General features: G+C 45.2%; 1 protein-coding gene across 2 annotated transcripts; it reads left to right on the top strand.

Moving 5' to 3' along the window:
- The first annotated feature begins 759 nt into the window (after positions 1 to 759).
- Positions 760 to 19,929, top strand: ZKSCAN2 (zinc finger with KRAB and SCAN domains 2). 2 transcript variants are annotated; one of them, XM_072836248.1, is made up of 7 exons: positions 760 to 1,593; positions 2,987 to 3,170; positions 5,831 to 5,922; positions 6,253 to 6,379; positions 9,632 to 10,318; positions 12,606 to 13,097; positions 15,329 to 19,929. In XM_072836248.1, the coding sequence occupies exons 1-7, from the start codon at positions 1,189 to 1,191 to the stop codon at positions 16,249 to 16,251; spliced, it is 2,910 nt and encodes a 969-aa protein (XP_072692349.1). In that variant the 5' UTR covers positions 760 to 1,188; the 3' UTR covers positions 16,252 to 19,929. The 2 variants fall into 2 exon arrangements, with proteins under 2 accessions (XP_072692349.1, XP_072692350.1); XM_072836249.1 differs by lacking the exon at positions 760 to 1,593 and adding an exon at positions 2,135 to 2,304.
- Positions 19,930 to 21,025: the final 1,096 nt, after the last annotated feature.

Here is a 21,025-nt window from a genome sequence, read left to right as displayed (position 1 = left end):
AGCTAGGGCCGCAGTCGGGCGCCCGGCGCCGCTCGCAGAGGATGCCCGGGACCCCTCCGCCAGGCAAAGGAGTCCCCGCTCCCTCTCCCTTCTCCGCTGTAGAAAGGCCCTGGCGCCGCCTCCCCAGCCGTGCTCCTTCACCTCAGAGACGTCTCCCCGCCTCCCAGACTCCGCGGCCGAGGGAAGCCGCCCACTCTCCTTTTCCACACTGTGCCATCTTCTCCCGCAAAACGTGCGCTCGGCCCCGGCTGTGTCCCTCCGCCCCCTCCTCGCTTCTCAAGTCCCCCGGCGGCGAGTGGCCGCGCCGCGCCGCGCGCTCTCGCGAGAGTCCGCCACACGGAAGCCCCGCGCCCGCGAGGAGGCCTCCCGGGACCCCGCGGCGCGCGGTGGCGGGCGGCGCATGCGTGGCCGCGGCTCCCAGCGCCCCCCGCGCAGCCAGCGGGCGGGGCGGAGCGGAGCGGACCGGGCTGCGCGCGCGCGGGGCCGACCGCCTTCCCCTGCGAGGCCTCGCTGGGTCCCCGTGGCCGGGCTGCCCTCGGGGGCGGTACCGCCCGGCGGCTCCCGTCGGCGTGCGGAGGTGTCCGCGGACGGACGGCCCGGACCGCCCTGGCCCCGGAAGAGCCTGGCGCCGGCCTCGGACGCCGCGGGCCCGACCGGCCACCCGCAGCGGCCTGGACGCGCCGCCGGGGCCGAGCCTCGCACCCCGCACCCCGCAGCCTGCACCCCGCACCCCGCAGCCCGCAGCCCGGGCGGGGCCTGCACGTCCGGCCCCACCCACCCGGGGCCTCGCCTCCCCGGAGCCCAGCCCCCTCCCGGCCCGGCTGTCCAGCCCCCGCCCACCGCTTCTTTTCAGTCCCCTTGAAATCTCTCCCGGTCCCCTGGCCTCGGTCTTGCGGACGTTGCACTAAAAGAGATGCACCCCGGAACAGCACACCTGGTTCGGAGAAGACGCCGGGTCTGGGACCTCAGGGTGCACGTCCTCCTCTTCCAGCGCCCGGGATAGATCTGATGATGAACGAGCCCCGAGTGCCCGGCTCCGGCTGACGCTGCCGTTCTGCACTTCCCTGCCCTCCCAGCCACGCTTCCAACGTCAGTAAGCAGCGAGCTCCGGGAGGTTTAGGTTTATTTGGCTCTGCTCTGAGCTAGGCGCGAGGCTGACCTCCCCACCCCCCAGCCGCGGGTTGGAGCATGGCTGCATCCCTGGACCCTCAGATCGACGTCCCCCTGGAGGTGGAGGGATGCTTAATAATGAAGGTGGAGAAGGAGCCCGAGTGGGCGGTGGAGCCCTCTCTGGAAGCATCGGAGGGCTCCGAGTCCGAGACCTTCCGCAGATGCTTCAGGCAGTTCTGTTACGAGGATGTGGCTGGACCCCATGAAGCTTTCAGTAAACTCTGGGAACTTTGCTGCCGGTGGCTGAAGCCCGAAGTGCGTTCCAAGGAGGAGATCCTTGAGCTGCTGGTGATCGAACAGTTTCTCACCATTTTACCGAAGAAGATTCAGGCGTGGGCGCAGAAGCAGTGTCCCGAGAGTGGAGAGGAGGCGGTGGCCCTGGTGATACATTTGGAGAAAGAGGCTGGAAGGCTAAGACAGCAGGTGAGAGAGGACTTCTTTTTTTTTTCTTTTTTCCAGATTGTTGTATTTAGAAAGAAGGGGACGCATGAGAGACTCCTAACTCTGGGAAGCGAACAAGGAAGGGGAGGTGGGCAGGGGGGTTGGGGTGACTGGGTGATGGGCACTGAGGGGGGCACTTGGCAGGATGAGCACTGGGTGTGATGCTATATGGTGGCAAATCGAACTCCAATTAAAAAAAATTGAAAGAAGGAAAGAAAGAAAAAAAGAAAAAAGAAAAAGGACAGGTAAGGGGGGGCGGGGGGGCGGGGCAGGGATGCCTTGCAGATGGGGCTTGCTATGGAGGGAGAAGTGGTACTAATGAGAGACCTTTAAAGTGAATCTACTTAAAAGAGGGTCCAAATTTCATATTAAATAGAAAGATTTAAAAAAAAAGAACCCTTGCTTGAAATATTATTTTGCAAATGAAGCTAGACATTATGCATCACAATACTTAAGTCTCTGGAGTGTTTCTCAGAATTTATGTGAGAGAACAACACATTATGTTTTTCAGGGTTGGACTTTTGCAGCCTGATCCTAAAGAGGGCCGTTTACTCGAGGAAAGAACCACAGAACTTCATCGGTTATCCCAGGGCCCTCTCTAGTCCTTTAATATTCCAATGTGTGTCTTCTGAAGTGCCCTGGATGCCATCATCCTTGTCACTCTTCTCTGGTTTAACCACCAGCTCCTCATTTGTCAGTGGCATTTCATGGTCTTCTGGTTGTTTTCAACAGCCCTTTCATTAACCTCATAAAATCCTGCAAGATTTGCAGTTTCACCTTGCACGGGATTTGCATTCGTATAAAGACCTGACTGTCAGCAGGCTGCTGTGTTGGTCAGGGATAGACGCGACATGTGGAGATTAATTTTACGTTTTCAGTTCAGTAGTGAATGTATCTTACTAATCTGTGAACCTTAATAGATGTAAGCACTCAACGTCTATTTTTTTTAAAAAGATTTTATGTATTCATTCATGAGAGACATAGGCAGAGGGAGAAGCAGGCTCCCTGTGGGGATCCCGATGCAGAACTCGAACCCAGGACCCAGGGATCATGCTCAGTAGACGCTCAGCCACTGAGCCACCTGGGTGTCCCTCAGTATCTATTCTAATAATAAGGAGGCTCTGTATTTTACTCCTGATAGATTTTTCCTTCTCTGTATACTAAGAAAGAACACTGTCTTGTTTCCTTATACCTAGACTTCTGGACAGTACTATTTCTCCAATGCCCTTGGGGACTCCATTGGGAATGGAGTGAAATTTTCATTCCTTCCCACATCTTCTGTCCTTCTCTGATATGTTTCTGGGGGGGGCTTTGGCCCTCATTGGGCCCTGTTTTCCTCCCTCTTTCCATTACAGCACTAGCTTTTATTTCCCAGGTTAACAGCCCTGTGCACTCAGAGAAGCAGGCCCCACTGGGAGCAGCGTGGGAGGTAACGGACTTTCAGCCAGAGCAGGTGGAGACCACTGGAGTGGTGTCTCTGGAGGAAGCTGGAAGCCTCCACTCAGGACACAAGGAGCAACTGAACCGAAAGAGAGAGCATCGGCCCTTACCCAAGAATGGTAAGAAGAACTCAGAGCATGCCCAGTGCAGAGACCATGGCAGATGTATTTTGTAACCCTAACACCGTGACTTACTCAGATAGGATCCCCTCAATACCTTTTTGAAAATAAATTGAATATTTGGGGAGAAAGACTTCTTTAGCTTCAAGAGGTGGGAAGATGCACAGCATAAGTAAAAGGCATATCTTAAAAATGGACTCTGGGGAAAACTGAGCTTGCCCAGACTGGCCTCAAGGACTTGCAGTGAAATGTAAGAATCTCCCAGTCTGTAACCAGCTTGAATTTTTCTGTCCTGCCGTGGATATATGTGTATGTGTTCTTGGCTGACTATATAAACAACTTTAAAGACTGTGTGGAAAGGGAAACAAGATACTTACTTTAAAAAATTGACTCACAAGTAAGGTGTCACAGAAGTAGCGTATGAGAACAATAAAGAATAGATTTCATAGAGGAAGGAGCACAGGCTCCCTAGCTGCCCTGGACATTAATAAGTCAAGTAGGAGGAAATTGAACACCCTGTCTTTCCCTGTCCACTGTGATCTCTCCATTCCAGCAGTCTGGTGTCAGGCTGAGAGGAATGGAAAGATCATTGAACTTACAGTGGAAGGCTTGGGTTTTATACCTTCTTGTCTCTGCCCCTCTGTCTGTCCGACCTAGGGCAAGTGATATGGGAAGGAGCATTGATGCACAGAGGTTAAGCGATGAGGCTTTAGGGGCAGACAAACCAGACACAAAACCTAGGTCTGCCATCCTTTATCTGTGCAGCCTTGGTCAGGTTACCTAACTTCTCAAACTTTCCATTCTGTCAATTGTAAAAGGAAAGCAATAAGACTGTTAGTGTAGATTGAAGGAGGCAGCATAAATGGACCAATCAGTACATTTGGTGGTCAGTAAATGTTAGTTCCCTTTCTCCAATAATGACACAATTATTTCTAAACTCCAAATCTCACACAGATTTTATACAACCCCTCACCAGGTAGCAAGATTCACTGCTATGTACCCAAACTCCTTATCTTTCCTGAAATTCATGTTGTGATAGAATTCATTGCAAATATTAATGTTTTCTGAATTTCGAGGTTCACATAGATCACACGCTCTGTTACTTTAGCCGATAAGCTTAGTCCAGTAAATTTATAGTGTATTTGGATTTTGCCACCCCAGGGTGATAAGGAACTCACGAAGTGGAAAAGTATGTACTTACCAGGAGGGTGCCACTGTGCCCGTGCCACTCTCCCCACTTGAATGCAAACTGCCTCTAATAGCTCGCTGAGGGATCCCTGGGTGGCGCAGCGGTTTAGCGCCTGCCTTTGGCCCAGGGCGCGATCCTGGAGACCCGGGATCGAATCCCACGTCGGGCTCCCGGTGCATGGAGCCTGCTTATCCCTCTGCCTGTGTCTCTGCCTCTCTCTCTCTCTCTCTCTCTCTCTCTCTCTCTCTCTGTGACTATCATAAATAAATAAAAATTAAAAAATAAAAAAATAAAAAAAAATAATAGCTCGCTGAGAAACACACACTGAACAGTATCTTTGCTTTTCACCATTTTTTTTTTTTTGTAAAAATGAAAATCCTTTTTTGGATTTCTTTCAGTTAGCAAAAATAGGTACTGATATCAATGTGGCAAAAAAACAAAGTGGCATCACATGAACTTTGCAAAAAAACAAAGTGGCATCACATGAACTTTCAAGAAGCAGGGGATATCTGTATTATGTTTCCAAGGAAATGATTCAGTTTGCTTCTTTGGAAAGTAGTGGAGCAATATTTTGAGTTTTTTTTTTTTTTTTTTAAGATTTTATTTATTCACGAGAGACACAGAGAGAGAGGCAGAGACATAGGAGAAGCATGCTCCCTGCAGAGAGCCCAATGCAGGACTCAATCCCAGGACCCAGGAATCATGACCTGAGCCCAAGGCAAATGCTCAACCACTGAGCCACCCAGGTGCCCCAAGCTTTTGAGTTCTTGATCACAGTAATATTCATTCTGCAAGTTTTCCCTAGACAGTGAGTTCCAGAGTTGTTTTGTGTATGTTTATATATGTTCCTCCTGGTTTTTGAGGGAGTGTACTGTGTATTTGCCTGTCACGTCCCGGACCATGTATCTATGTATGTATGTATGCTAACTTCTTTATCATATGAAAGCATTGCTTAACTTATGCTAGAGATTGCAAACTGGTAACTCACATGCCACGTCAGACTTGTTGTGTTTCACCTACAAGGAGTTTTTGGTTTGGGGATTTTATTTGTTCGTTTTCAGTTCTCAAGTTTAAAAATTTTTGAGATTTTATACAAAAGTCCAGATTTCTGGCTTCTCCTGAAAAAAATTAGAAGCTCTCAGTATCCCAGGCCCACTGCTGCCCACTGAAGCATTAACTGGAAGTGGGCATCAGCTGTATGTCCTTTCAGTGGTGTGTGTGCTGTCCAGTTCCCCCATTCCTCACCTGGGCCCTTTCACAAGGCACTTTGTCTGCTAACTCCCTGAGATCACTCACATTTGTGAGCCTGGCTTCAGGGTACCATGGTTTCGAATATTGTTCTGAACTCATTAATGAAATGACCAATTTATATTTGCTGTCTTTTTTTTTTAATATATGTTCATTTCTTAAAAGGAGAAGCTGCATGAATTAAAGGGCCTAGAACCTTGATTGTTCCTTTCTCTTTTTGCAGCTCAGCCTTCTCCCTGGGTTCCTGCCCCTGCTCACGAATGGAACAGCATGGATCAGGAAGTAACAACCACACGACAACCTGTTGTGTCTCAGGTACGTGGTAAATCTTCTCTCTGCCTTCCCTAGGGTATTCGGTCCCATGAATTTCCTGTGCCTTCACTGTCCTCAGACTTTTACACTGTTCCCCCCTGACTCCTTTTGCAGAGAAGACTGGACCCAGCCTTCTGATTAATGAGACTCCTTGCTGGATCATCTCTCTTATGATTCTTTATAATATCTTCTGCTTCATTTGGCACATCATACACACTTGGTTCCCTGATTTTAATTCTTCTCTGGGGCCTTTCTGTGTTTCCTCCATGATCATTCATCCTTTGAAAACCCATGTGGTTATCTTGGTAGTCATTGCTGTTAGTGTTGTTACAGGGACCAGTGAAAGATGTCCACATGGCGAGAGGTTTTTCCTACAAAAAGAGCGTACATCAGATTCCCGCTCACAGAGACCTGTACCGGGATATTAGGAAAGAGAGTGTTGGGAACATGGTCTCCCTGGGTAAGGATTCTTTCCCTTTTCACATAAAAGATTTGGGGATTTTTGATATCTTTATTTCTATTGATTATACATTAGTTAAAAGTGTCAACACCTAAAGGACCTCCTTGGGTTATCTAGTCATTTCTGTGGCCAGCTCACCAGACCTAGTAATCAACTGTCCCTGTACTCTTCCCCACTCCTTCCTCTCTTCCAGTTCAAAATAGATACACATTCTTCTAACTTAAGGATGAAAACATTGGTAAGGTATTATATATGACTGTCATATCCTTACTACTTAAATATAAGCTTATACATACTCACTAGACTAAAAGCTTTATAAAGTCACAAGGTCTCTTTATGATTTGTTCTTGTTTAACTGCAGTAACCCAACACTTTGCATACAGCTGGACCCATGGGTGAGTGGCCAGAAAATAATTGTTGGATGGATGGAAATCTTACAGATGGAAGGAAAAAAGTAATATCAATACAATAACCTCGGCGGTATGTTGTGAATTATTTAAATAGCACAAATTTACAGGCACACATAACAACTGAAGTGTCACTTTAGAAGCAAACATCTGAAGGATTGTCACCTGCGTTAGTAGTAGGCATAGGGGATCCCTGGGTGGCTCAGCAGTTTGGCGCCTGCCTTTGGCCCAGGGTGCGATCCTGGAGTCCCGGGATCGAGTCCCGCGTCGGGTTCCCGGCATGGAGCCTGCTTCTCCCTCCTCCTGTGTGTGTGTGTCTCTCTCTCTCTCTCTCTCTGTCTATCATAAGTAAATAAATAAATCTTTTTTAAAAAAAGTAGTAGGCATAATAAGTAGTTTGTTCATACATAACCAAAAAATCAAAGACTGCTTACTAATAAAATTACAGGCCTAAAATGTGTACTAGCCCATACTAGAGAGGCTGTAGCCGTGTGCTAATAGGGTAGCCACCAGCCACATAGGGTTATTTAAATTTATAGAATTAATTCAAATGAAATAGTTAAAAATTAAGTTCCTCAGTGGCCATAGCCACCACCAGAATATTTATTTATTTTTTATAATGTTATGTTTCTTCTTTCTTTCTTTTTTAAGATTTTATTTATGACAGAGGGGTGGAGGGGCAGAGGGAGAAGCAGGCTCCATGTAGGGAGCTGGGTGTGGAACTCGATCCCGGGTCTCCAGGATCACACCCCGGGCTGAAGGCAGCACTAAACTGCTGGGCCACCGGGGCTGCCCACCACCAGAATATTTAATAGCTATTTGGGTCAGCACAATTATAGAACATTACTGTCATCATAGAAAGTTCTGTTGGACAACACTGCATGTAGCTTCTAAAGTTTAGAGATTATAAACAGGCTATACCAAACTCAGTGAATAAAGATATACCAACAACTGCTTATAATTAGAAAGCAATTAAAGCAACTGAAAGAAATGACCAGAGTAAGGTGGCACTGATGACACAGAGATAGCAAGGCAGTCCTCCCAGAGCAGTAGGCATCCCAGCTGTCTGCCTGGGTTTGCACATGCAGGTATTTCCTACTGCAACCTCAGCTCACATGCTGTCCAGACATGGCATGCTTTATGAGAGTCCTGAGTAAAATGTGCCACTAGTGGGATGGGGATCATCTTCCAAGAATTCAGATTTAGCCCAGTACCTTCATACGTACAGGTGACCCTTAAACAAGATGGTTTGAACTGCGCAGGTTCACTTCTACATGGATTTTTTTTTCAATAAATACTGTGAATATGTTTTCTCTTCCTTAGGATTTTCTTAATAATATTTTCTTTTCTCTAACTTATTTTATTAAGGAACTACAGTATGTAAAATATATAATATACAAAACACGTGTTAATCGACTATGTTATCAGCAAGGCTTCTGGTCAGCAGTAGGCTATTAGTTAAGTTTTGGGAGAGTCAAAAGTTACACATGGATTTCAACTGTGGGGTTGGTTCCCCTAACCTCTACTTTAAGAGTCAACTGTGATTACAGTGGAAGGACCCAAGTCCAAAAACACCTGCCCCAGTCTTTTATCATATATTGTAAATGAATGGCTTATAGGCTGATTCTAGCCTATACACATATTTTGGCTTTGCACAGAGTTTTAATTTAATATTAGTTTGTAAATCCAGATTTTCTATATCTCTTCAAAAGTCAAATATCAGCACAGGCCCACCTTCTCACATAGCAGCAATTGGCCAGACCCAAATCAAGGAGCTCGTGCTGAACTGCCATATTTTTCACTCATTTGCACTGCCTGCCTGGTACTTATAGATATTTGAGCTTTCATTAACCCTACGCTTAACTCTCTCATATAAAAATAAAGAGCAAATCTCCATCCCCATGTTTCCTTCAGAAAGGATTTGATGTGATGCTCCTTCTCTCGAGAATTCTGTGAAGTTTCTGTGTGTAGTATCCAGAGAAGAAACCAAATTTTATTACATCCCTATTGGGCATTGGGATCAGACAATTATTTATATAATATTCCCAGCATTTCTGTGAACAGAGGCCAGCATTCCCTAGGAAACTGAAACTCCGAGATTAAGAAACTTTCCCCTGGTCCAAAAGGAAAGCAGGGTTTACTGAGGTCAGGGTTCACAATTAAGACATGTTGATCTCCACAGTGCTGTAAGACAACAAACTATTGATGTGCTTCCCTGTCCTTACATCTCTTTCCTATTAACCTTGCCAGATGTATCCCAAAATTCTTGACTTATCTCTCCTAGCCCCAGAGTGTGTGTGTGTGTGTTGGGGTGGGAGTATGTGGAGAGCAGATATAAGCACACTTGATTTTATAATTTTAAAATTTTATAATTTTATAAGTATGTGGAGAGCAGATATAAGCACACTTGATTTTATAATTTTATAATTTTATAAGTGTTGTCCAAATGCTAGTTAGGAGTAAACACTGAACCCAAAACAATGTGAGACACTGAGAGGGAATCAAAGTTAATAAAATATATGTTTTTTACCATTAAAGGTTTTTCCTTAACAGCTAGCTGGAGAAAGAAGTGGTACATATGTGAGAAGTAAAATGGGAATATAAGCTAGTAGGTGATTGTGCCAAAGAAGAGAGATATAAGGAAAACTATAACTATACAATAAGTAGTAAGAATTACCATGCTGTGCACTGTCATGGCTGAGGAAGGCTCTAGAAGTGAGGGGGATTGGACAAGACCTTTCAAGGATAGGTGTGAACATGTCCAGGAGGGCATACTGCAGCAGCAGATTAGGGCGTGCAGCTTTGACCTCTGGGTTTACCATGGAATGTGTTTCTCTTCCTGTAGGAAGTACTGCATCTGCATCTAGCAAGATTGCCCGGTTGGAGCAAAGAAAAGAGCCCTGGACTTTAGGTCTACACTCTTCTAACAAAAGGAATATTATTCTACGAAGCAACCACATCAAGGAGAAGCCAGTTCATGCCACTCAGATCCCTGCACGAAGTGTGGGGAGAGTGTGGGGCGAGCAGCAGCACTGGGGTTTAGAAGACGAGAAGATAGCAGGCGTGCATTGGAGCTATGAGGAAACAAAGACTTTCCTTGCCATTCTCAAGGAGTCTCGCTTTTATGAGACACTACAGGCTTGTCCCCGAAACAGCCAGGTGTATGGGGCTGTAGCCGAGTGGCTGCGTGAGTGTGGCTTTCTCCGAACACCGGAACAGTGTCGGACCAAGTTCAAAAGCCTCCAGAAGAGCTATCGGAAGGTGAGAAATGGCCACGTGTTGGAACCCTGTGCCTTCTTTGAGGACATGGACGCTCTGTTGAACCCCGCAGCCCATGCTTCATCTGCTGATAAGCCAAAGGAGATTCTCTCTCTCCCCAGACTAAAGAGAGTTGATATCAGTGCTAAAGAACAGATCAATTTGGTGGAGGAGGAAGATGCCGCAGAAGAATCTGATGGTGATGAAATAGGCATTGAATTTATCCGGAAGTCTGAGATTCGTGGTGCCCCTGTCTTGTTTCAGAACCTCAGTGGTAAGAATTGTGCTCTTTCCTTTGGGTATGAAAATGGATGATAGGGGCTTGTGGTAAAAAGAGTAGATGGGAGGCAGCCAAACCAGGAGAGTGCTGTCGTGAGCACCTTGCCACTAATCACTGAACGTACTCTCTGGTGTTTTTTGCTGCCTTGGGACAGTCTGAGTAATGGCCGTGGAGGTTCTTTCTCAGGCTAAAGCACAGCATGGATTTGAGTATTTGGAGCCTATAGAAAGATGATAGAGGGGATCCCTGGGTGGCTCAGTGGTTTGGCGCCTGCCTTTGGCCCAGGGTGCGATCCTGGGGTCCCGGGATCGGGTCCCGGGATTGAGTCCCGCGTCAGGCTCCTAGCATGGAGCCTGCTTCTCACTCCTCCTGTGTCTCTGCCTCTCTCTCTCTATGTCTATCATAAATAATAAATAAATAAATATTTGAGAAAAGAAAGATGATAGAGTCAAAGGACTGGGGAGCCCACATCTGAGGACTGGTATAAAGCAACCAGTTGTATTGAATTATAATAAGTTGTGTTAAGTTATATATAATAAGTCAGTTGTGTTGGGTTCTAGTAAGTCGAAGATACCTTTTTATACACTCTAGGGTAACCAGTTGAACATATAACTAACTAGAGTAAAAAAACTGTAATTGTAGAAGAAGACAAGAAAGGAGAGAAAAAGGAACACAGAGTAGATTATTCCAATGGAAAACACAGGAAGATAGTAGACATAAATCCAAATACATCATTAATTACAAACTTAAGAGACTAAGATTGTCAGTCATTTAAAAAAAAATACTCCTTACAGGAGATGCATGTGAAGTGTAAGACGCAGAGACCTTGAAATTAAAAGGTAGAGAAGATATACTATATACCATGTAAACAAAAGCTGGTGTTGAAACTGGGGACATGCAGAACTAACCCGGTAGTTAATGATTGGGTGACAGTAGACACACTGTATAAGTACTTTGAGCTTCAATTTTCTCATCAATAAAACATGACCCAGGATTCCAGGATCCTTAGTGTTAAATGAGGTGGTAGGTAAAAATGGAGGAAGGCATTCTGCAGATGTTAAACACAGATATCTCCGTTTTTCATGATGTGCATGATAAAAAAAAGAGAGGCAGAGGCAAAATAAGAGAGAGACTTTATTCTGGTTAAATGCAATGAGACATAGCTGGGTGTCACTATTATTAGGAAAGTTTCTCCACTCTGCCTTATGAAAAAGATGCCTGGGTGGCTCAATCAGTTAGGCGTCTGTTTTAGGCTCAAGTCATGATCTCAGGATCCTGGGATTGAACCCTGCATCCTGCTCCCTGCTCAGTAAGGAGTCTGCTTCTCCCTCTACCTCTGCCTACCCCTTCCCCTGCTCATGCTTATGCTCTCTCTCAATTACATAAATAAATAAATTCTTTTTAAAAGAAGATGGTAAGTTCTTAGAGTGGAAAAATCAGGCTAGGAGAGTTGGGGGTACACTCATGACTACATTCAAAAGAGCTCAGAAAAACATGGGGAAGATGCATCATACTTGTACAGGTGCTCCCCAATCTGGAAATCCGTAGACACAAGGGCAGACCCAAACATGGGAATGCAGTGCTATCCTGGAGGAGATCACCAGGCAAGACTGAGGATAGAAGTGATTTCTTCATACTCGCAAAACACACAAAAACCATAGTTTAACAAACTGTATTCAGACATGTCCTGAGAAGTTTGATTCTCCCATAGAAGCAGAACATCTGCTCATTCTTGTGAGTCATTTCATCTCTCACAGTAGAGGACTCAGTGACATCAAAAATGACTCTGGATTAGTTCTCCTCTTCAAGGAAAACTGACTTAACAAGTGTCCTCCTCTGTTAGTTTTAACCATTGGAAAAGATAGTTGTACCCTTAGTTAATCGCCATAGCAATGGCAGATCTGAGGGACTACATTCTTACTCTACCAAATAAACTTTGAGACCAGTTTAACAATTTCAATTTAAAAATCCTATTGGGAAAAAAAAAAAAATAAAATAAATAAAAATCCTATTGGGATTTTGACTTCATAGATTCATCTGATAATTGATACCTGTACAACTTGAGTCTTTACTATTCAGAAACATAGCGCCTCTCTGTGTCTTCTAGTTCCTTGATGACTTTCAGTAAATTACAGATTTTTTTCTCTCATTTTTTGCATATCTTCTCCCCCAGCATATCATAGTTCCTGTTGCCACTATGAATGGGTTTTCTTTTACCCCTTATGTTTAGAGGCTGCAGACTCTTTTTCTTATATCTTTGAATTTTATCCTTCCATGGCAGGTGTACACTGGGGGTATGAAGAAACCAAGACTTTTCTTGACATCCTCCGTGAGACTCGGTTTTACGAAGCTCTCCAGGCTTGTCATCGGAAGAGCAAGTTGTATGGGGCTGTGGCTGAGCAACTGCGTGAGTGTGGCTTTCTCCGGACACCGGAACAGTGCCGGACCAAGTTCAAAAGCCTCCAGAAGAGCTACCGCAAAGTCAAAAATGGTCACGTGCTAGAGTCCTGCGCGTTCTACAAGGAGATGGATGCCCTGATAAACTCTCGGGCCTCTGCTCCTTCCACCAACACCCCAGAAGAAGTCCCATCACCCTCAGGGCAAGAGGGAGAGGATATTGAGATTGAACCCCAGGAACCAATAGGCTGGGAACCGGAGGAGGCCTCACAGGAGGCGATGGCTGAAGATTCTGGCAGCGAGAGAATGAGTGAGGAGGAAATTGTACAAGAGTCAGCATTCCAGGGGCCTCCAGGTCTACTGCCAAGCCCAAGTGGTAAGGACCATCAAGGGGGAAGTATGATTTACTGCAAAATCAGTAACTGAGCGTATAGCTCATGAGTATTTATTCATTAAGCAGACATTGAGGATCCTGTGCTGTGTGAGAAACGGGGGACCTAGTAATGAACAAAACAAAGTGTCTTTCTCCTGGTGCTTCTATTCAAAGAATTCTAGTGATTCAGGCTTTGGGATCTCAGCCTTGGTTTTTGTCTATTTGGGTCAGTGTTTCATGTCACCTGAAAATACTATGGGGAAGAAGAACTTGCAAAAAAAGTCAGAGAAAGAGGTGTGTCCATAGGCTCAGAACACAAAAGTCTCAGTCCTTTGTGACATGCCTGAGAAAAAGGTCAGGCAGAGGCAAGATTAGAGAGAGACTTGACTCTGGTTCCCCGCCCCACCGGCATGTTTCCCACAGACTGCTGGCGCCCTCGTGGGCATCAGTCCCAGACTTCAAACTTTCAAGACTAAAATCACTGTCTTCCTTTCTGCGTCTTAGCTCTTCCCTGTGTCCTCCCACATCCTGACCTAAAACTTCAGAGACCATTTTTGGTGCTTTCTCTCTCATGATTTACATCCAAGCAGATACTGTCTTTCCGCCTGTTGTAGAACATCTGGACAGATCCCCTCTTTAGTTAACACAGCTACCAGCTGTGGTAGGAAAGTCTCAACCTTTCTCTGCTTCTTGCCAAGACTTTTGTAACAGACCACCCCAATCCAGGTTTCCTCATCAGGCTTGTGTTAAGATTCCACAGCCATCCTATCTTTCTGTCCTTTCTTTCCAGCATACTCTGCTCATTCAAAACAAAGGCTAGAGAGGGGGCATCCATGTGCTTTCTGCTAACGTCTATACAGGAAATTATAATTTGAAGGCTGAAATCGTTAATTCTTATATAACCCAGGGTTTGGTTACTGGAAACAAAGTCCTTTAGTACCATCCCTTGTGAGTCTCATTTTTTAAATCGAGCTGCAGACCTGTTGCTAAATCGTCATACTCTGTCTAGCCAACCACGAGGCTGTGACTTCCTCCAAACCCCAGGACAATGTTGGACCCAATGAGAACACTTCAAAAGAACTGCTAAATGAAAGATGACATTGTTAGGGCTTTCACTTAACTTAATGGACTGATTGATGGCTGCCTTCCTCTCCCCGACCCATCCCACAGCCCCCCCCCCCCACTTGGGACAGAGAGATATAAGCAATCTCAGCTCAATGTCTGCAAGGACAGGGATGTTCAAACTGGCAAGTAGAAACAAGGCAGCATAGTAGAATGCTGAAGAACAGAGGTTTGGGGATCAAACAAACCTGGGTGAAATAATACAGTCTCTGGAATTTGATTCAAAACAATCTGGGTAGAGGGAGCAGAAAGCAGGTGGGAATAGAAGGGAAACTAGATTGGCCATGAGTAGATCATCATTAAAGCTGGGTGAGTGGCTCATGGAAATTCATTTTACATACTATAGTCTCTACTTTTCTGTGTGTTTGAATTTTCCATAATAAAAAAGTTCAAAGCCACACAGTTAATAAGGAATCAAGATGGAATCAGAACCAGAGCAGTATGATTCCAAAGCCTGTGTCTTTTCACCACATCATACTGTGTGTCCAGAAGACCTCCTGGAAAAGCTGGCAGCAAGATGCACCTTGCAGTGAACGTGGGACATAGACAACAGGGTGAAAGGGAGGGAATTCCAGTTTGAGGAATGATGAGAATTAAGATTTGAATTTGTGTGGTCTATGTGTGAGACAGCTGGAAAAAAACAGTGACAAGAACATTTGAAGAGAAGGAAGAAATAGCCTTGGGTAGGGTATGATTAGATATCAGTGAACTTGGAAGTCCATTGAGGAACTGAAACCGGATCACTGGAATCTGCTCTGAGCACCAGCGCAGTGTGTTTTAGCACAGATGTGAAATTTTGAAAGCAGGATGGATGAGAGTAGAACCTAAGGAGAATGCTAAGTTGGTCCCCTGTTAACTCAGGATATGGGTGGAGAATAACAACTTGGATTTCAATTCAGAAACATTTCAGAAGGCCTACTTCGTACTAGGTGTTACTGACTGCTCGTGGAACTGAATAAAAATAAGGCATAATGAATCAGAGAAGGGTAATAGGACCCAAGAGGCCAGAGAAGTATGCAGGGATCCTAACAAAGCCCCATAGGCCATGCTCTATATGTTAATACAGGACTGGTCTGAAATTACAATCACTTTTTTTTTTTTTTTTTTTTCAGATTTCGAAATTGGAGGTAGTTTCAAGGAGGACACAACACAGGTAATATATAAGGACATGGAGCAGCATAGGGCATTAATAGAAAAGTCTAAAAGGGTCATTTCCCAGAATGCTGATCCAGGTAAATACTGCAAAAGGGAATACATCTCAGGAAGACAATGGGAAAACCTCCAAGGAATCAGACAGGGGAAGCTGATGTCTCAGCCTAGAGATTTAGGGAAAGCTGTAGTTCATACGAGGCCTTTCATGGGGAAGAGACCCTACCGACTTCTCAAATATGGAGAAAGCTTTGGAAGGAATGCTCGTCTTATGTGCCGAATGACCCACCAGAAGGAAAATCCTTATAAATGCAGTGTCTGCGGAAAGTGCTTTGGTAGAAGCAGAAGCCTAATCAGACATCAAAGAATCCACACTGGAGAAAAACCCTTTAAATGTCTTGACTGTGGGAAAAGCTTTAATGACTCCTCCAACTTTGGTGCCCACCAGAGAATCCACACAGGGGAGAAGCCCTACAGGTGTGGAGAATGTGGAAAATGCTTTAGTCAGAGCTCGAGTCTTATCATACATCAGAGAACCCACACTGGAGAGAAGCCCTATCAGTGTGGGGAGTGCGGGAAGAGCTTTACCAACAGCTCCCATTTCAGCGCCCACCGCAGGGTTCACACTGGCGAGAACCCCTACAAATGTGTGGATTGTGAAAAAACTTTCAATAACTGCACACGATTTCGAGAGCATCGGAGGATCCACACTGGAGAGAAGCCCTACGGCTGTGCCCAGTGTGGCAAACGTTTCAGTAAGAGTTCTGTCCTCACCAAACATCGGGAGGTTCATTCAAGGGAAAAGCTTCTGCCGCACCCACCGTCCTCATGTTCCCCAGAGAACCCACCTAAGGGAAAGACTGATGAATTCAGGAAAACTTTTTGACGTTGACCTCTTCTCCTCCTACGTGCCCCCATTAGCCATTTTACCCCAGCCTCACCGTTAGAAGCAATCTTTTCTTAGCTATGAAGTGTAATTCCCAAGATGAGCTTGAGAATAAACTATGGGTCCACCTCATGTTCTCACCTCTGCCTCTAACTTGACCAGTCCGTTCCTCTCAACTTCTCCCTTAGCAAAGTGGAGAAGATGTCCTGTGTGGGTTCAGAATGACAGTCCCTTCAGGATGTCAAGACCTCTGCTGTGGGATTGCCAAGTTCAGCACCATTCAAGGTGACTCCACATGGAGGAGAGTTGTTTTCAAGCAGACCCAACATGCTGAAAGTTTCCTGTTGCCCACCACATAGGATCCTGGACCCAACCTGATCACAGATCTCTTGTTCGGGTAGAACTTTCAGGAGTCTGATCAGATTGACACCACATCTTAGTTTTGAAGACAAAAGGGACATTGAGATTGTAGCGCTTCCTTCGGAAGTCTGTTGCACTATATACCCTTTTGGTCGAGGTGATCCACACTGCTAGGGTGGAGTCCCTGTATTGTCAATGAAACCATGTAACTAACACCTCGGCCTCCACAGAGAAGAGAAGCACCTGCTCACCCACCATGCTAACCTTCTCCAGACCTGAAGACCAAAACCCCCTGGGCTGCTGCTTCTCATCCTCTGATCCAGTTCCTCTTACCATTTCTTGTAAGTCCTACACTTAACCTCCAGGGTGTTCTGGATGCTCTCATCTGACTCTCCTGAACCACCAGGCCCTCTCCAGAGTAAAGAGGATGCATGTCCATGGTGGGTCTCATTAAAGTAGAATCTTCACTCAGACACATTCTACTCTACAACTGCTCTGGTTCTTACCTAGAACATGACTGGCATGTTGGCATATTTCATGCCCCTCAGCCCCAATACTTTAGTAATATTATATTAATGATAGTTTTCTCAAACTTTAAGGGGATAGGGAAAAAGTACAGTAGAAACTGAAAACTGTCACTGTTTCTAAGACCAGTCAGACTCCTTAGGCCTGCTCTAGATCAGATAGCCACCTCATTCAGACTGTGACCTCCAGGGCTATTTGTTAAATACACTATCCTTTTCTGAGTCTTCTACTCCCTGTTCTTAGAATCATCAACCCAATTGTAGAGCCCTGAGTAATTTATATAACTCTATAGCTTACTGAGTAAACATGGAAGGATTTACAGAAACCTCCAATCTACAACACCATTGTCGTTTTCCTATTTAAAAAATCTCTTTGATAATTCCTTAGCACTAGCCCAATAGGTCTTGAAGGAAGAGCGAAAATGGGGAGGGGAGAGACAGGGAAGTAGTTGATTCATTTCTGGAAGTTACAGATGAAACCAAGAAATCTGAACTTCCAAAGGTGGTTGCTCCAGGATGAGGCCAGTGACATTTATACCCTTAGTACATAGGTAACCCTGGGGGTGGGGGGAGGGAGGGTTTGATTTGGGAAACAGGTCCTAAGTTTGGTGGAAAGACAGCCACAGTCAGAGCTGTGCATAGCTTCTTTTGATCTTATCTCTTCTCTGCTTTGTCAGATGTTCTCTTATTTGAAGACCTCTGGAGATAATATTTTTCCTTTGAGTATGTTTGAACCTTTCAAAGCCTATTCAACATTGTACCAAGTGGGGTAGGCAGCGTAGAAAGAAATCCATTTCATGGTGCCAGAATAGGATGTGGCCTGCTGGATGGCAGGTGACTCAGGTACACATTGATACATGTTTCTGATTTACATTTGTTGGAGATGTTACAATTGTTCACACCTCGGTAGGTTGGTTTCCTGCGTGTGGTCTGAATTATAGACTTCTAATGGTAAGTGCAGTGTCATGTCATTAGTGTGCCTAGCACAGTGAGATGCGTGCGGTGCCCGTGGGCGTGTGCTTTGTGTAGATGTTCCGGAATTCCAGCTCTAGAGAAGATGCACATGAATAGAAATAAATCTCCACTTAGTAATACATACACAGGATTGATACTTATATCAAAGCATGATTCAGGAAAGTAGATGATTTATGCGTAAGTATTTATTAAGTACTGTTATGTGTAAGGCCATGTTCCAGGCTCTATGAGAGGAAGCGAAAATAGAAAAGGACATGGTGCCCCTACTCAAGGAACTTGCAATATGACAGAGGAGGCATTCCAGCAAAAGGTAATTAATGCCATTCACCTTCATGTCACTTGCAAAAGACCAATGACTCAAGCATGAGAAAATCACCATCGCTTGCAAAAGAATTTTTCTGAATTGCCTAAAATTGTATACCTCTGCCTCTCAGATGTCCCCAGTGGCAGAAAAGGTGCAGGACCAATTCCATCTCCAGTGGAACAGACCAAATCTGTGTGAGTTTCACATGTCTGGGGTCACACAAAGGTGCAACCCAAGTTCCCTGCCTATAGTCCTAGTGGTAAATCGGCTTTTGGACGTGGGTTAAATTGCCTTCATGAACTCTGTCTCTGCTGAAGAAATAGAAGATCCTACTTATCATCTTAGACCAAGACAACTTACATTTTGTCTTTTTTCAACTGGAGCATGAAAGTCCAAATGAATAGTGTATGTCTTTTATATCACATAACATTGCCTTTATGAAGATCCATAGGAAAAGATTTTTTTCTGGGTCTTGGTACCAGGGAAAGCTCTGATCCTAAGCAGGAAAAAAAAATTACAAACACTGTGATTTTTATAACTTACTGCTTTTCTCTCTTTGTTCTGGCTGCTGGAAAGCTCAACAAAACATACAAGCCACCTCAACCAACTACCTAAAACCTATATTTGTTTAATCCTATTTCATTTCTTTGAAGATTACCCCAATTCCTATTTTTTTAAAGTCGTATGAACAAATGGACATTTTATTCTCTGACATCTTATCCAAGGCACTTTGGAAACTGGCTTGTATTCCCTGCCTACACTTGCTTTGTTACCCCCACAAATACCTCCAGTTCCTACCAGTGATTTTATTACACATACAACCTACCTTGTTTATAAATCTTCTTTAAAATGGAAACTTCACACATATGCTTAAGCTGTTCAGGGCAGCCTGCCCTGGGGGAGCAAGCATTAGACCAGAAGCCAAAAGGGACACGTTTTAGTCTTGTCACTATCGCTTAACCGAGTGTTGTTTGACAAACCTCAGCCTCTCTGGGCCAGTGTTCCTTAGCTGAAGAGACATGGAACTTGATTGCCAAGACTGCTCTGGCTCTAATATTTAGTGAGACAGCAGGGTGTGGTATAGGTGAGGAAGAGGTCATAAGACCAGGTAGCCCTCCTGGCCCACCGCTGCAGGCCGCATCCCAGGCTACACTTCATACTTTAGGAAGAAGGAGGCTGTGAGCAGCCCAGGAGCTTGCGCAGTGAGGAGAAAGACTCCTCATTCATGTTCAGCAGAAGGCGACTTGTGAAGCTCCTTGGTAGCCGATGGCAGGTAGCTGCAGTGAAGAAAGCCTGTATGTGAGGTCTCCTGCTCAGCAATGCACGAGACTCAGCTGTGAAGGAGCTGGGGCAGCCCCAAATGCAAGGCATGTGTGAGCAGCTTGCACAGCTGTTGGCTTTAGCCTCTGAGTGCATTCCAGGTATCAGTGTATGTCTCTTCATTGTTTTGTATTCACATTCACTTAGATGTCTTCTTGAAAACTTGTATGTGAAATAAATGTCTAAAGTAAGTGACTCCTGTTGGTGTTTGCCATAATTTGAAGGAGGTGTTCTGTTAAGGGAAAAGACTACTGATCCAAGAGGTCATAAAAGCATATCCCAGTAGCTCTCTTAAAGAGTCTTGGTGTGATCCCAGCTCCCTGCTCTCCCACAACACAGACTCTTTGTGAGTTCCCAGCTGTCCATGTGCAGCAGCCCTTGGAGCTGTCTCCACCACTGTCCCAAGCATTGGCTCTGATTCTAGGGTGGAGTTCATCCCAGAAGCACATAGCTCATGTACTCTGAGTGAGGCCCCCACCCACAGCTTTTCCTGGTGGTGAACAAGTATCGACAATTTCCCCCAAAGATGCAGGATCCCCCAGTGTGGCTTTGGATTTACTGTTTTCATTCAAAGAGTTCCAGTGGTTTCCATTTCACCCTTGTTCCCCTAACAGTTTCAAATCCACAGGTCGTAGAGCCAACGTGGAGATTTTGCCACTTGGCAAGGATGGATTTCCAACTAAACTCACAGGTACTGTAGGAGGAGCCACAGGATGGATTTAGAGAGCCATCCACCTAAAGGTAGGGTAGACTGCATGCATCTCTCACCTGGGCTTTGTAAGCCTCTACTCTGTGCAGCCAACTGCAGCAGTAGACCACAACCATTCACCCAAGGAAGTGAAGATGATGGCTTGCAACACTCACGTGCACTGTTCTGTCAATGTTGTCCCACAAAAGCCTCCGTTCCCTCACAGACATTTAGGTCTGTGAACTGAGCCAGGTCTGGGAAGTTAGAGGAGAGACTTCAAATCTCTAAGGGAAAAACAAAGTCTTAAGGCCTAAAAATTTTCAATTCCTATAAACCAGTTAAACTGATTAGACTTGAAGGGAGAGAATGAATGTTTTTGTGTTTAAGAACTAAAAGGAATGTAGCTGGAAGGTGGGGAGTGGGAGGTGCAGGCTTCCAGTTATGGAATGAGTAGGTCACGGGATGACGAGCACAGCGTAGGGAACATCATCAGTAGTACTGTACTAGTGAGTGGTAACCGGGCCGTGTGGATACACTGGTGAGCATAGCACAATGAACGTACTAGAGCTGCCAAATCACTAGGTTGTACACTTGAAACTAACA

This window comes from Canis lupus, chromosome 8, assembly GCF_048164855.1.
Source record: "Canis lupus baileyi chromosome 8, mCanLup2.hap1, whole genome shotgun sequence".
In the NCBI taxonomy this organism is placed as follows: Eukaryota; Metazoa; Chordata; class Mammalia; order Carnivora; family Canidae; genus Canis; species Canis lupus.
Note: the sequence above shows the minus strand (reverse complement) of the source record. Positions and strands in the feature narration are given on the sequence as shown.